This window comes from Bos indicus x Bos taurus, chromosome 16 (assembly GCF_003369695.1).
Source record: "Bos indicus x Bos taurus breed Angus x Brahman F1 hybrid chromosome 16, Bos_hybrid_MaternalHap_v2.0, whole genome shotgun sequence".
NCBI lineage: Eukaryota > Metazoa > Chordata > Mammalia > Artiodactyla > Bovidae > Bos > Bos indicus x Bos taurus.
The window spans coordinates 80,143,262-80,156,054 of NC_040091.1; the positions used below are offsets into that span (position 1 = coordinate 80,143,262).

General features: G+C 65.4%; 1 protein-coding gene across 9 annotated transcripts; it reads left to right on the forward strand.

Annotated features, from left to right (window-relative positions):
• Window positions 1-1,014: 1,014 nt before the first annotated feature.
• On the forward strand, window positions 1,015-12,374 carry TNNT2 (troponin T2, cardiac type). Of its 9 annotated transcripts, none has more exons than XM_027565917.1 (16): window positions 1,025-1,117; window positions 4,189-4,238; window positions 4,934-4,944; window positions 5,044-5,058; window positions 5,766-5,831; window positions 6,174-6,206; window positions 7,549-7,582; window positions 8,691-8,751; window positions 8,968-9,084; window positions 9,475-9,552; window positions 9,904-10,014; window positions 10,663-10,668; window positions 10,889-10,998; window positions 11,334-11,424; window positions 11,871-11,911; window positions 12,143-12,374. In XM_027565917.1, exons 2-16 carry the CDS (start codon window positions 4,204-4,206, stop codon window positions 12,186-12,188), a joined length of 855 nt encoding a protein of 284 aa, XP_027421718.1. In that variant the 5' UTR covers window positions 1,025-1,117; window positions 4,189-4,203; the 3' UTR covers window positions 12,189-12,374. The 9 variants fall into 9 exon arrangements, 6 of the variants coding, with proteins under 6 accessions (XP_027421716.1, XP_027421718.1, XP_027421717.1 ...); XM_027565916.1 differs by having other exon boundaries at window positions 1,026-1,117; window positions 6,171-6,206; XM_027565915.1 differs by having other exon boundaries at window positions 1,020-1,117; window positions 6,171-6,206; window positions 8,968-9,552.
• The last annotated feature ends 419 nt before the right edge of the window (window positions 12,375-12,793 follow it).

Consider the following 12,793-nt stretch of genomic DNA (forward strand, 5'->3'; position numbering starts at 1 on the left):
GTGGAAGGACAGCCTCAGCTGAGACGGGGCCAGGTCGATAGCAGAGCGGGTGAGGAGCGCGTGACGGACGGGGCCTGGGGCTCCCCAGGCAGCGAAGTTGAGGGGTGGGGGCGGGATGTGGGTCAGGAGAGGGGGGAAGTGGGGAGAGGCTGTCCTTGCCTACGGAGAGGAGTGTTTATCGCCCACAGGCGGCTCTTGGCAGGGCTGGGGCTCAGGGCCCAGGAGTCGGGCAGGACGGGGGCCCTGAGAATTCAGAGCAGGCCTCCCCTAGGTCGGCTTCCTCTTCTTTGTTGTGTCCTGAGCCCTTCCGTGACCCAGGTGCTGTGCTGGAGGCCGCAGGCACAGGCATGCAAGCAAATGCGAGGCCCCTGGGTGCTGGCCGCGTGGACATTGTAATCTAGTGGGTTTAGCAGATCGTAATTTTAAAGCCATCGTGGCGTGAACTTCAACCATCTTCCCTGCCCCTTCACTCAACCAGCTGCCTCTTTGAAGAGAACCCTTGCTCTTGGCTGGAAGTTCGACCTTGAATCTGACCCCCTGCAGTGGGTCTACTTCCTGCCCAGTGGGGAGGGCTTGCCACATGGCTTGGGGGGCAAGCAGACCCCTCTGTAGGTGTGCTCACTGAGGCTGCCAGAGCCTGCCTCTCCCCCAAGGGTGTTCACCCGCTCGAGGAGCCAGTAGCCTGGAAGCACCCTTGTCCACACATCACCACAGCTGAGCTTCTGCCCCCACCCTCCCCCCAGCCTGCCTTCCCGACTGCTGGCATCCACTTTATCGGGGTTCTCGGGACAGACAGCTGGCTTGTGTTATGTGCCTGCTCCCTCCTGTCCCCTGCCTGTCTGTCCTGGTTTTAAATAGCTTATCTGAGCAGCTGGATGACCACATGGGCTTATATGGCCTGGGGTACATGTTCCCTTAGCCCTGTCCCTGGCACCTGCCAAAATAGCAGCCAACACCCCCTCTCCCCCTGCCCCCGCCACCCCCGGCGTGACTCCTGCGCACATTCCTCCCACCGCCGGGGCGCGGGCCTGCTTAAAGCCTGTCCAGCCCCTGCCCTCGCCCAGAGCCCGCGAGGTGGAGCAGACACCACAAGACCCGTTGGCAGCTCCTGTTCTGGGTAAGACTGGGGCAGGCTCTAAGAGCAGAGGGGTGCCCTGTAGTCTGGGCCCTCTGTCCCAAGTCGCAGTGTCCACTCTGACTGGGTGTCGGAGCTGGGAGAGGCCCCCTTCCCTCGGGAGCTTTAGAGGGTGGCATCTCTGAGATGAATCCCTGAGCCTAGTTTAACCGACCCTCAGCCTGAGGCTGGAGACTCGGGTCTGAATCACAGACCTCCCACTGAAGGCCTGGGGCGGGTGGAAGGTCTTGGGTGAATAGCTGTCCCTCCCTGGGTCTGTTTCCTCCTTTGTAGGATGGAGAGATAATTGCCAGGCCTCTAAATGAAATGATGCTCCGACCCCCGGGGACCCTCTCCTGGAGCCTCCTCCCTCCAGGCGGGGAGCCCCTGCCCCATCCTGGGCAGGTCCTCCCCACTCCCCGGGGAGCAGAGTCGGGCCGTGGGTGCCCACACAAGTCAGTACAGTCCTCGCGGCCACATCCTCCTCCCTGGGGTTCAGAAGCTGTCAGAACTGATGAGAAAGGCTGCCTGCCAGAGGCAGCCAGGGGACCAGGGACCCCGGAGGCTCTTCCAGGCGGACGCAGGGTTGGGCCCCACCCTGGACAGGGCGCGGGCTGAGCGGCGTGGAGAGACCCACTTCCCGGTGGGGGGGGCCCGGCTCCCTGGGTCAGCGTGTTAACCCTGAGTCCAGTGCCACCAACCCAGGGTCCCTGCCCCCCATGCCCCTGGGGAGAGCGCCTGCTGGAGCTCTTCAGGGAGAACCACTCCCTCCTGAAGGAACACGGGGAGCGGGCGCCTGGAGATGGGCGTTTGAGGCTCGTGCTTGTCCTGGTGCAGCTGGGAGGCCTGACCTCTTGAATTCCTCCTCTGACCTGGGTCTTCGGGCAGGAGAGGAATCTGGGAGGATCGCATTGCCCTGGTCCAGCTCTGAGGGTGGGCCAACAGCTGCGGTCAGGTCCAGCTGCCTGCCGGGCACAGGGCTGAGAGTGGGGCCTCCACTCTTCTGTTTCATGGATAGGTTAACGGAGGCACAGAGAGGTTAAGTGACTCTGCTAAGGTCACACAGCAAAGCTGGGTATTAAACTTGGGCCTTTGACAGCATGGCCAGTGTTCTTTCTGCCTTCTATGGTTTCTGCTTTATTCCCCAAGAAAGGTCACCCTGGCCTTTTGGCTGTGATGGCAACCTGCTAGAAAGGGCGGGTGGGGGCCTGCCGGCCTCTCTCCCAACTGGAGGCCCCCCCGGCCCCCCGCCTTCCTGCCACCAGCGCCTGGACGCGATCTCAGATGCCTCCTCTGGGCTGGAAGCCCTCCCCCACCCCAACCTGCCTCTTGAGCGGCTCTATTTTTAGGAGCTGTGTTTGTAGGAGCAGGGGGGCTCACAGGGCTGTGCGGGGGCTCAGAACTGGCAGGGGGGCGGGCCACAGAGGAGAGAGCGTGAGAGCCGCCCCCCAGGCCGGCCAACCCCCTCCCTGAAGACCTCCCTGAACCCCAGGGTGACAGACTCCTCCCAGGGCTCAGGCCCCTGGCCTGACTGCTTCCCTGGGGCTCCAAGCAGTGCTGACCTGCCAGTTCTCACCCACCCTGGGCTGGGGGCTATCCCCCTGCTGCTCTCCCCCCAGGCCCCATTTGGAGACTCTCTGGGATGAGTACCCCCACCCAGGGGAGCCAGCTTCAGTCCAAAGTGCCCTGTTGCCAGCCCCGCCCTGCCTGCCCCACTGTAGGTCTGTTTGCTCTGACCCAGCAGGGCTGGACGACTGGGAGCAGGTTCAGAAGAGTTGCCAGCCTGAGGCTGCGGCCCGAGGCAGCTGCAACCCCGGGGGCTGTGGGCGGGGCACCTTCAGCACCTCTTAGCTTCAAAGGGGCTGCCTTGTGGCAGACACCATGCCACCTGCCAGAGCTGGGGCTCGCGGCACGTCTGCAGACAGGTGCCTGGGTGGGTCTCAGCGGTGAGGGTGGGGTCTGGGGGATAGGTGAGGGGGCATCAGCACCCCATCCAGGGCGCTGTCACTGCGGCCTGAGTCACAGGTTGGCGGCCGCAGCGCTGGGTGCAGCCTCCCTTCACCCCAGCCTTCCTCCCCTTGGAGAAGAGGAAACTGAGGCACAGGGGGCCAATGGCCTTCCTATGGTCACACACACGGGGTGTGGAGCCCGTGTCCCGAGCCATGCCTGCATCCCAGCCACCCCTCTGGCCTCTCCCTGGGCTCACAGCGACGGGGCAGCAAGACGCTTCCGTGTGGGACCCTGGGCTGCCTCCACACAGGCCTTGGGATGGGGGCTCGGGCCCCAGCTTCTGTTCTCAGCGCAGCGTGGGGGATACCCTGGAGAAACTCCACGGAACTGGGCTTTTCGTAGAGACAGCAGCTGTGAGAGATGAACAGACCCCACACCCGCCCAGGGTCCCCAGGGAACCATCACACAGGCGGGCACGTGGGCATTCCCTCATCTGTGATCCTCCTTGGATGCCCTGCTCAGCTTGCACTCCCCGTGTGTGGTGTGTGTCTGGGGTGTGTGGTGTGTCTGGGGTCTGGTGTGTGTCATCTAGTGTCTGGTGTGTGCTGTGTGTGTGTGTGTGTGACCGTGTGTGAGGGTGAGCCCCCCAGCCGTTTACCTGTGTGTCTGTGGAGCCACCAGCAGAGTGGCCCTGGGCAGCTTTGCAGCCACGTGTCCCCCACGTGTCCCCCGGGTGTCCCTCTGGCCTCCACAGGCCCCGCAGCCCTGCTCTGTCCTCTGTGTCTGCCCCGCGGCGGTGCTGAGAGCTTTACAGACAGAACTGCAGGCAGCGGCCCCTCCCTGTGACCGTGGGCCCTGATTTTGGCTCTGGGTGTCGGCTGACCCTGCGGGTTCTTCCCTGTCGCTGAGCTGCTTCCGGGGGAGAGGCCTGGCTGTGGAAAGACTCAGAGCCGTGTCCAAGGGGCGCGGAGCCTGCAGCCTGGCCCTGCTGGGACGGTGTCTCTTCCCGACAGGGGCGGGGGCCCGGTGCAGCTGGTCCAGGGCTGGGGGATGGCAGGCCCAGGGCTTCCCGCAGAGCTGGGTGGCTGGCCCTCTGCCCACCCGGACTGTCTGTCTCTCTGCAGAAGGAAGAGGAGGCCATGTCGGACGTGGAAGAGGCCGTGGAGGAGTATGAGTGAGTCCTGGGGTGCTGGGCAGGGGCTGTGCCCGTCGGGGGCGTGGGGAGAGCTGCACCCTTGTTTCCAGCCTGTTGCCTCGGGCTGCCCCAGGCAGGGGGCTGGCCATGAAGACCCAGGGCTACGGGATGGGCTGGGCTAGGGGCTGGGGGCTGGGCCTCCTGAGAAAAGACCAGAGAGTTTCCGTGAGGTCCCAGAGGCCACAGAGCCATTGTGCCCAGAAACCCGCCCCAGACCTGGCATCACGGCCTTGGGGGCTGCTGGCCCTGCCCTCTTCCCTGTCCCGGGGGCCAGGGAGGGGGGCACACTGCAACCCATCAGTCAGTCGTCCCTGGGGGAGGCAGTGCCCAGGGCAGATAGGACCGCAGACCTCGCTTGGACCCTGAAGACCCCGTACTGGGCACCGAGGGTGCAGAACTGGGGGCTGAGTGGAGGGCTTGTGCCCGTGGGCTTGGGCCGGGTGGACGGGGATGGGGGCGTGCAGAGCCCAGGGACCAGCACTTGCCAGGTTTCCTGGGGGGGTCGGGGGGAGGCAGCTGAACGGAGCCGGGCTTGGCTGGGCTGTGGGTGGGGCTGGGCAGACTCCAGGACCCAGCACGGGGGTAAAAGTCTCCTGGAAAAGGTCATGGGGTGTGTGCGCGCGTGTGTACACGTGCGTGCTGTGTTCCTGACAGCGTCTCCCCTCACGCTGCAGGGAGCAGGAAGGTAAGCACACCCAGACTCTCACTGGGCGGGAAGACAGCCTGGCTGGAAACTGACTGTCTCTTCTGTCCTCTCTTGTGCTCACGCCTCCTCCCCGAGCAGAAGCAGCCGAGGAAGGTACGGGGGTGGGGGTTGCCCAGGAAGCATCTCGCCTGTCCCCAGCCCCTGCTCCCAGCTGAGCAAAGTCCCCCTACCAGCCCCCGCTTCCTGCGGGCAGAGTCCTAACGGGGCCATGCCGCCTGTCTGCTCCACCGCCTGACTGGGCTGGGGGCCACACCCTGCCAGCAAGTGATGAAAATAGAACCCCCCCCCAGCCCCGAATTCTGCCCAGGCCCTAGCCCTCTCCCATGCTGGGCAGCCTCTCACCCACACGGGTCCTTTCTGGTTCCAGACACTGAGGAAGGGGCTCCAGGGCCTGAGTCTAGGACAGGACCCTGACCCTGTGCTGTGACATCAGAGAATGAGCTGGGGAGGGAGGCTGAGTCAGACACGGGGCCCAGAGGCGGCCCCACTGTGACAGCACCTCCGGGTGCAGAGGGGCCTTCAGCCCCAGAGAGGAAAGTTTCAAACGAGAGGACCTTGCATAGACTTCCCCTGAAGGAGCAGACACGGAGCATTCCAGGCTTTGTGGCCCCTGGTCCTGCTGAAGCTGCCACTCCAGGAACATTCTAGAAACGGTCTGCAGGCCATTGGGCCCTAGTTTGCAGCTTCTGGTTTAAACCAAGAATAGAGCGGCCCCTGTCAGCCACACAGGTCCCCCCACACTCACTGGGCCCCACCCCTCCCTGCGCCGGGCCCGCTCACTGTCTGGTCCGCTTCTCCAGAGCACGAGGAGGCGGTGGAAGAGGAGGCTGGAGGCGAGGCTGAGGCTGGGGAGCCCTGCACCGCAGGTGAGGCCCCTCCTGGAGCGAGGGGGGAAGGGGGCCCTTCTGAGCTTGGGGCAGCAAGGGCCCCAGCGCTGCTCCTGAGGCAGCGGGAAGGCCCCCTAGACCGTGCTCTGCAGCCTGGGCAGCCCCCCGTCCAGGCCGGGCTCAGCCTCGTCAGTACACGCTGCACCTGCTTCTTTTGGCCAGGCGGTCCTGGGCCCTGGCAGGTGTGCACAGGTGGATCCTGGACCTGGAGCCCTGCAGGGCCCCCTTGGCTGAGGACGTGTTGGGGGGACAGGGGGCTACTGGCAGGGCCTTGAGCTTGGAATCGGGACCGTGACTCCTTTCTCATGTTCTGTTCAGAAGATGGAGAAGAAGAGGAAGGTAGAGAGGCTGAAGGTGAGGCCCACTGGCCATTGGGACATGGTGGGGAAGCCCCTCCTGCAGCTGTGGGGGAGACCCTGGTGGGGAGGGGGAGACCTTGGGGGGAGGGGGAGACCCTTGGGGGGAGGAGGGGGAGACCCTGGGGTGGGGGAGACCCTAGGGGGAGGAATGGGAGACCCTAGGGGGAGGTGGAGACCCTGGGGGGAGGAGGGGGAGACCCTGGGGAGTGGGGGAGACCCTGGGGTGAGGGGGAGACCCTGGGGGAGGAGGAGACCCTGAGGGGAGGGGGAGACCCAGGGGGGGAGGGGAGACCCAGGGGGGAGGAGGGGGAGACCCAGGGGGGAGGAGGAGACCCTGGGGGGGGGCGGGGGAGACCCTGGGGGGAGGAGGGGGAGACCCTAGGGGAGGAGGAGACCCTGGGCGGGAGGGGGAGACCTTGAGGGGGGGAAGAGACCCTGGGGGGAGGAGGAGACCCTGGGGGGAGGAGGGGGAGACCCTGGGGGGAGGGGGAGACCCTGGGGGGAGGAGGGGGAGACCCTGTGGAGTGGGGGAGACCCTGGGGTGAGGGGGAGACCCTGGGGGAGGAGGAGACCCTGGGGGGGAGGGGGAGACCTTGGGGGGCAGGAAGAGACCCTGGGGGGGAGGAGGAGACCCTGGGGGGAGGCGGGGGAGACCTTGGGGGGAGGGGGAGACCTTGGGGGTGTGGGCATAGAACCATGTGTGTCTGCAGGTTGGGCTCCTCCTTCCAGAAACGGTGCCTTGGAGGTGCCCAGGGGGAGGGGGCCAGGTTGGGTCAGGGCAGTGGTCACATCACATCTATCCATGAGGTTTCTGCAGCCTGGGTGAACCACGGGAGGGTAGGGTGTCTGGGGCTGAGATCCCAGGCGCGGATGGTCCATGGGGTAGGTCACTGCTGTGGGCGCTGTTGACCTACAGCCTTCACAGGGGCCCAGGTGGCCCGAGTCACACACTGGGGCTTGGAGTCACACCCATCAGCTTCCGGTCCTGAGCCGCCTCAGGTCTGGGGGGCAACTGCGGAGGCAGAGACTTAGGCAGGGACTCTGGGGCCAGGACCCCAGGATGTGTCCCCGACCCCTCCTCCCTGTGTGGCAGGCGCTGCTGACTGAGAGCGCTGTGTGCACTCGCATCCCCGAGACCCCCTGAGCATCAGCCCTGAGTGGAGCCTGGGGTTTGCAGCCCTGCCGCTTAGTGCTCTGGTTGCTCCTGCAGTCCGGGGATGGGAGGGACTCACTGGTGACGGGCAAACGGAGGCTCATGGGTGCCAGCTTATCAGGGGCACAGTGGGGCCAGATCCAGGCCTCCCGACCCCAAGTTCACGTGCTTTCCTCCTCTCCAGATGGCCCGGTGGAGGAGTTCAAGCCCAAGCCCAGGTGAGTGGTGAAGCCCTGGGAGCAGAGGGCCCGTGAGAGAGAACCCTTGGGACAGGACTGGGTGCACGTGGCACAGTGGGCACAGGCTGGGATGCGGCAGACACAGACCACCCTGTACAGCTGTGTAGGTTGTGTGCGGTAAAAGAGTCTCTGCTGGGTGTGTGGGGGTAGGGGGTGGGGCGGCTGAAAACCACCCACACTCCGTCACCAGCGCCTTAACCCTAACCCTAACCCTAACCCTAACCCTAACCCTAACCTTGCTACAGTCAGCACTATGCCCATCTAGAGGGAAAGGACAGACCAGCCATGGACCTGGGCAGACACCCTGTCCAACCCCTCAGGAGAGCTGGGACACTGTCCTTGGTGGCTGGAGGAGGACATGAGGGAAAAAAATTTGGAGAAGCCAAGCAGTGAAAGCGTGTCAGTCTAGGCATATGGCTTCAGAGGGTCACAAAGGGCCATACAAGGCAACTTGGGGCTATACAGGACACACATGGGAGCTCTGTGTGCAGAGGAGGGTGGGGCTTTGGAAATGCCAGCCCCGCGATCTGATGGTGCCTCAGCACACAGTTCAGGAGACGCTCCAAAAGCAGCCCAGCCTGGCAATCCCAGCCCCTTCCCATCCCCTCATTGGAGCAAACACTGCGGTGTCTTGGTTCAGATCCCCACACCAGAGGGCAGACAGGAAAGCAGGGCTCAGTGTCCTAGCCTGGAGTCCCACAGTGAGTGGGTGAGGTGTGTGAGGCTGACCGCTGCCTCCTGGGCTCCTGGGGTCGGGGCCAGGAGTGTGGGTCAGCCAGGGTGCAAGCCAAGCCTCTCTACTTCCTGGCTGCATGGTTTTGAGCAAAGCCTTATGTCTCTGAGCCTCTGTCTTCCTGAACGAGATGAGTGGTTTCCACTCCAGGTGACTGTGAGGATACATGAGGCCACTGTAGGCACCCCAGTCCCGAGTGGGCGTGGGGACCCCGGGTGGGCACTGTGCTGTTGTCACCGCGTGGAGGCTGGGTCTCAGCCTTTCTGCAGGGAGGAGAGGGACCTGCCCATCCCCGGTACCACAGCCCCTCTATGCAGGGAGGGCTTGGTACTCACCCCTCCTTCTGCCCACCAGGCCCTTCATGCCCAACTTGGTGCCGCCCAAGATCCCTGATGGAGAGAGGGTGGACTTCGATGTGAGTGCCAGCTCAAGGAGGGCAGCCCCCGCCCCACTCAAGACCTCAGCCCCCCGCCCCCACACCCCGCCACGCTTGGGGGAGGACACGGGGGGAGGGGCACCGTGTCCGACACCACCCTGAGCTCAGCCCCAGTTGGTCCCACGACCCCAAGGCTTCGCTCCTGCCCTGCGGGCGGGGTCGCCTCTGAGTGCCGCCCCCCGCCCCCCACCCCAGGACATACACCGGAAGCGCATGGAGAAGGACCTCAACGAGCTGCAGACACTGATCGAGGCGCATTTCGAGAACCGCAAGAAGGAGGAGGAGGAGCTGGTCTCCCTCAAAGACAGGATCGTGGGTGTCGTGCCCTCTGGGCGTCTGGGAGGAGGTCCAGAAGGAGCCCCCAGGGCCCCGCCCCGTGCTCTCTTCCCTTCCCCACCCCCCAGGGCAGAGCGGAGTTGGCATCTCAGCTCCCACCTCCCGCACCCTGGGCACAACCCCGCCCCAGTGATGAAGGGCAGATGCCGTGACCCTGAGCCTGGATTCTCTCTCCACGCTCTAGCCCCTCCTCCCCGCCCCGCTCCTGCTCCACAGGGCTTGGCCCCCACCTCCCTGCACAGAGTGGTGTCCACACCGGCGGGGGCGGGGCCGGCGGGCACTCAGGGGCCGCGGCGAAGGCCGTCGGGCCCTCTCCGGGGGCTGAGGTCCGTCCCGAGTGACCGCAGCCTTGCGTCCTCCCCGCAGGAGAAGCGGCGGGCAGAACGCGCGGAGCAGCAGCGCATCCGCGCGGAGCGCGAGAAGGAGCGGCAGACGCGCCTGGCGGTGAGTGGCCGCTGGCCTCCGTCCGCGGGGCCCAGGGTCGCTGTCCCGGCTCTGACAGCAGAGGAGACAGAGATGCCCAGAGTGTCTAAGGAGACGCCCCATCCCTCCGCAGCGCGCCCCCGGGAGCCGAGCCCGCATCCCCCTCCTGCGCAGTTGTGGGTGGGCCCCCACGGCAGGGCCTCCTGTCCTGGAGAGTAGCAGGCCCTTGGGAGCTGGAGCCCATCTGTTCAGCCCCTCTTCTCCCATCGGGCACCGCCAGCGCCAGACATGTGCCGGGTGCGCCCTCAGTGCTGGCCCAGACTCAGGGCGTCTGGCCCCCAGCGTAACCCATTCTCTCCCCGCGGGAACCAGGAGGAGCGAGCCCGCCGAGAGGAGGAGGAGAGCCGCAGGAAGGCGGAGGACGAGGCGCGCAAGAAGAAGGCTCTGTCCAACATGATGCACTTCGGAGGCTACATCCAGAAGGTGGGGCCTCCGGCTCCTCCTGTTGAGGGGGTCTCGGGAGAGAAATGCCCAGCCACTGCTGGGAGACCGCGTTCTCACACCCAGACCCCGAGCTGGCTCTCCCTGGCTGGCTTTCCCTGGGAAGAGCTGCCGGGCTGGGGGCTCCAGAGCACCAGCGCTCTTCCCGGGTGGCTGGTGCAGCCGGCAGGCCCGAAGCGCCATCTCAGGTCTGCCTGGTGTGGCCTCCTGCAGCCTGGAGGCTGTCTCTCCATTTGTAGGATGGCATTAATGGTGCCGTCTGCCTGCTCTGAGATGGTCAGACGAGCTACCCTGGAAAGCAGCTGAGTGCTGCCTGGATGCAGGCTGGTTTCCTCCTAGGACCCATCACAGGGCCTAGTGTGGTGCCCCCTGTTCTTGGAGTGGGGGGGAGGGGGAGCAGAAGTCTCTGCGCTGTGGACCCGGCCATCCCCCGGGCCCTGCCTCCTGGTGACCCTCAAGCAGGGCCTGCTGGCAGTCGGCCCTGCCCCCAGCCCGCACACGGGTCCAGCAGCGGGCTCCCCAAGGCAGCTGACGCCTCTCCTTCGTGTCTCCACTCTTCCTGTCCCTCCCTCTGTCTGTTGCCTCTCCTGTCTTTCTCTGGGGCTCTTCTCCCGCTGTCCTGCTGTGCAGGCCCAGGTAGGTTCTGGTCCTCAGGTCCTTCCCCTCTCCTTTGGGGAGCCTGGGGAGGGCAAGGTGCTGGGCTGGAAGGCGGGGAGGCTGGGTGTTGCTGGCCTGGGTGTGCAGCAGGGAGGTGAGCAGCAGCCGTGCTGCAGGCAGGCCTGTCTCCCTGCCGGGCCTGGGGGTGCAGGGAGGGCAGGGCTTCTCTAGCCCCTCCCCCGCTTCTTACTCTCTCCAGACAGAGCGTAAAAGTGGGAAGAGACAGACCGAGCGGGAGAAGAAGAAGAAGATTCTGGCCGAGCGGAGGAAGGTGCTGGCCATCGACCACCTGAACGAAGACCAGCTGAGGTGGGCTGCCTGCGGGGCTGCACCTCTGGAGGGCGTCCCGCCTCGCATCACCGGGTGCTGCTGCCCCACTTTCCCGCGGGGGCTTCGGGGGGCTGGCCTGGGCCTTCTTGGCAGGCAGCGCTTGGTTCCCTCTCCTTCCCGCTGGGGCTCCCCAGCTCCATGTCCTAAGGCTTTGTCCTGGCAGCGCTGGCATCCGCCTGCAGTGCTGGGCACTGCCCAGGCCAAGCCAGGGTGCAGGGCCTGGGGGCGAAGGAGGGCAGGGCTGGGGGGTCAGGATCTAGATGCAGGCAGGTGGGGACCTTCTTACTGCTCACCTCTCTTGCTGGCCTGTGCAGGGAGAAGGCCAAGGAGCTGTGGCAGAACATCTACGACCTGGAGGCGGAGAAGTTCGACCTGCAAGAGAAGTTCAAGCAGCAGAAATACGAGGTAAGCGGCTGCTGCCCGCACCCCTGCTGGTGGCCTCTGTCCCCCCACAACCCCTGGGGCCTGTCTGGTGGTGCTCCCCACCCTTGTCGGGGCTGGTGCTCCTGGAGCCTGAGGGTCACTGGGGCTGAGCAGACACTTCCTGGGGTCCCGGCCCTGAGGGCCCCCACTTCTGGCCTGAGGAAGCAGCTCAGCGCCCTGAGTCCACCGGGAGGACCATTGCACAGGCCAGGCCTCCTGTGGAGTCGGGGGCTCACCAGCGATTCGGCCCCTTCGCTCCCCCACGCTCACTTGGGGCCCAGTGTGGGTCCTGGGAGAGGCAGTGTGGTCCCCGCCACGCAGATGCCAGGCAGGAGGACGGCTTGCCCCCCAGCCCCGCCCACCTCCCCAGGCCACCTGGGCCCCCTCGCGGGGGGTGCCTGAGCTACTCTTCCCACCGTTTCTTTCAGATCAATGTTCTCCGAAACAGGATCAATGACAACCAGAAAGTGTGAGTGTCTGACTCCAGCTTCCACCCCCACCCATGGTCTCCCGGCCCCTCCCCACTCCTGTGGTCAGGCCCCTGCCCTCCACGAGGCTGCTTCGGGCTGAGCCTCTGCAGGCAGCTCAGTGTGCCCCTGCCCCCATCGGCCCTCAGCACCCCCACAACCCCTGGAAGCTCCCTCCACCACTGCCGCCCCCGTCCACCCCGTCCCCCCTGACTGGGTCCTGCTTCCTGCAGCTCCAAGACTCGAGGGAAGGCCAAGGTCACGGGGCGCTGGAAGTAGAATGGCGCCTCCTTCTCCAGGACCTACTCCTCACCAGCTGCTCCTGACCTACCTTCTCCTGCTCCGCACTGTCCACACCCTGCACAGCCACCCCCTCCACCCTGTCCCCCGCCGCAGACTGGCTGGAAGCCACACTCGTGCCGCTCCCCACCCCCATCATAATAAAAGCACCGTGCCCCCGCTGCACTCCTGTCTGTTCTCTTCAGGGGGAGGGGGCCCGTAGGGCACCCGGCCCCCAGGGGCTGCGCAGAGCTCCCGTTGAGGCAGTGGTTTCTGAGCTGAGCCCTCGGGGCGGGGCTTCTGCTTCCACTTCTGTGTCAGGGTTGCCACCGCACACCCGGGCACGCTGGCACTGGTCCACAGAGCTGTGTCCGTCAGTGACCAGTTCTGTTTCCGGCTCAGCCAGGGGTTTGTCCCTTAGGTCTGGTCTGCTGGAGTTTGCAGCTCCATGACCTGTGGGTGCAGCATTAAACGGGAGTGCTGTGCTGGATTCAGGGCTGGAGTGACTTGAAGTCTCAGGGGGGATTGTCGGGGAGAACGGCTTGGCACTTTCCTGAAGGCAGCCCGCAGCCCCCTTTTTGTTGCAGCAAAGGGAGGACATGATG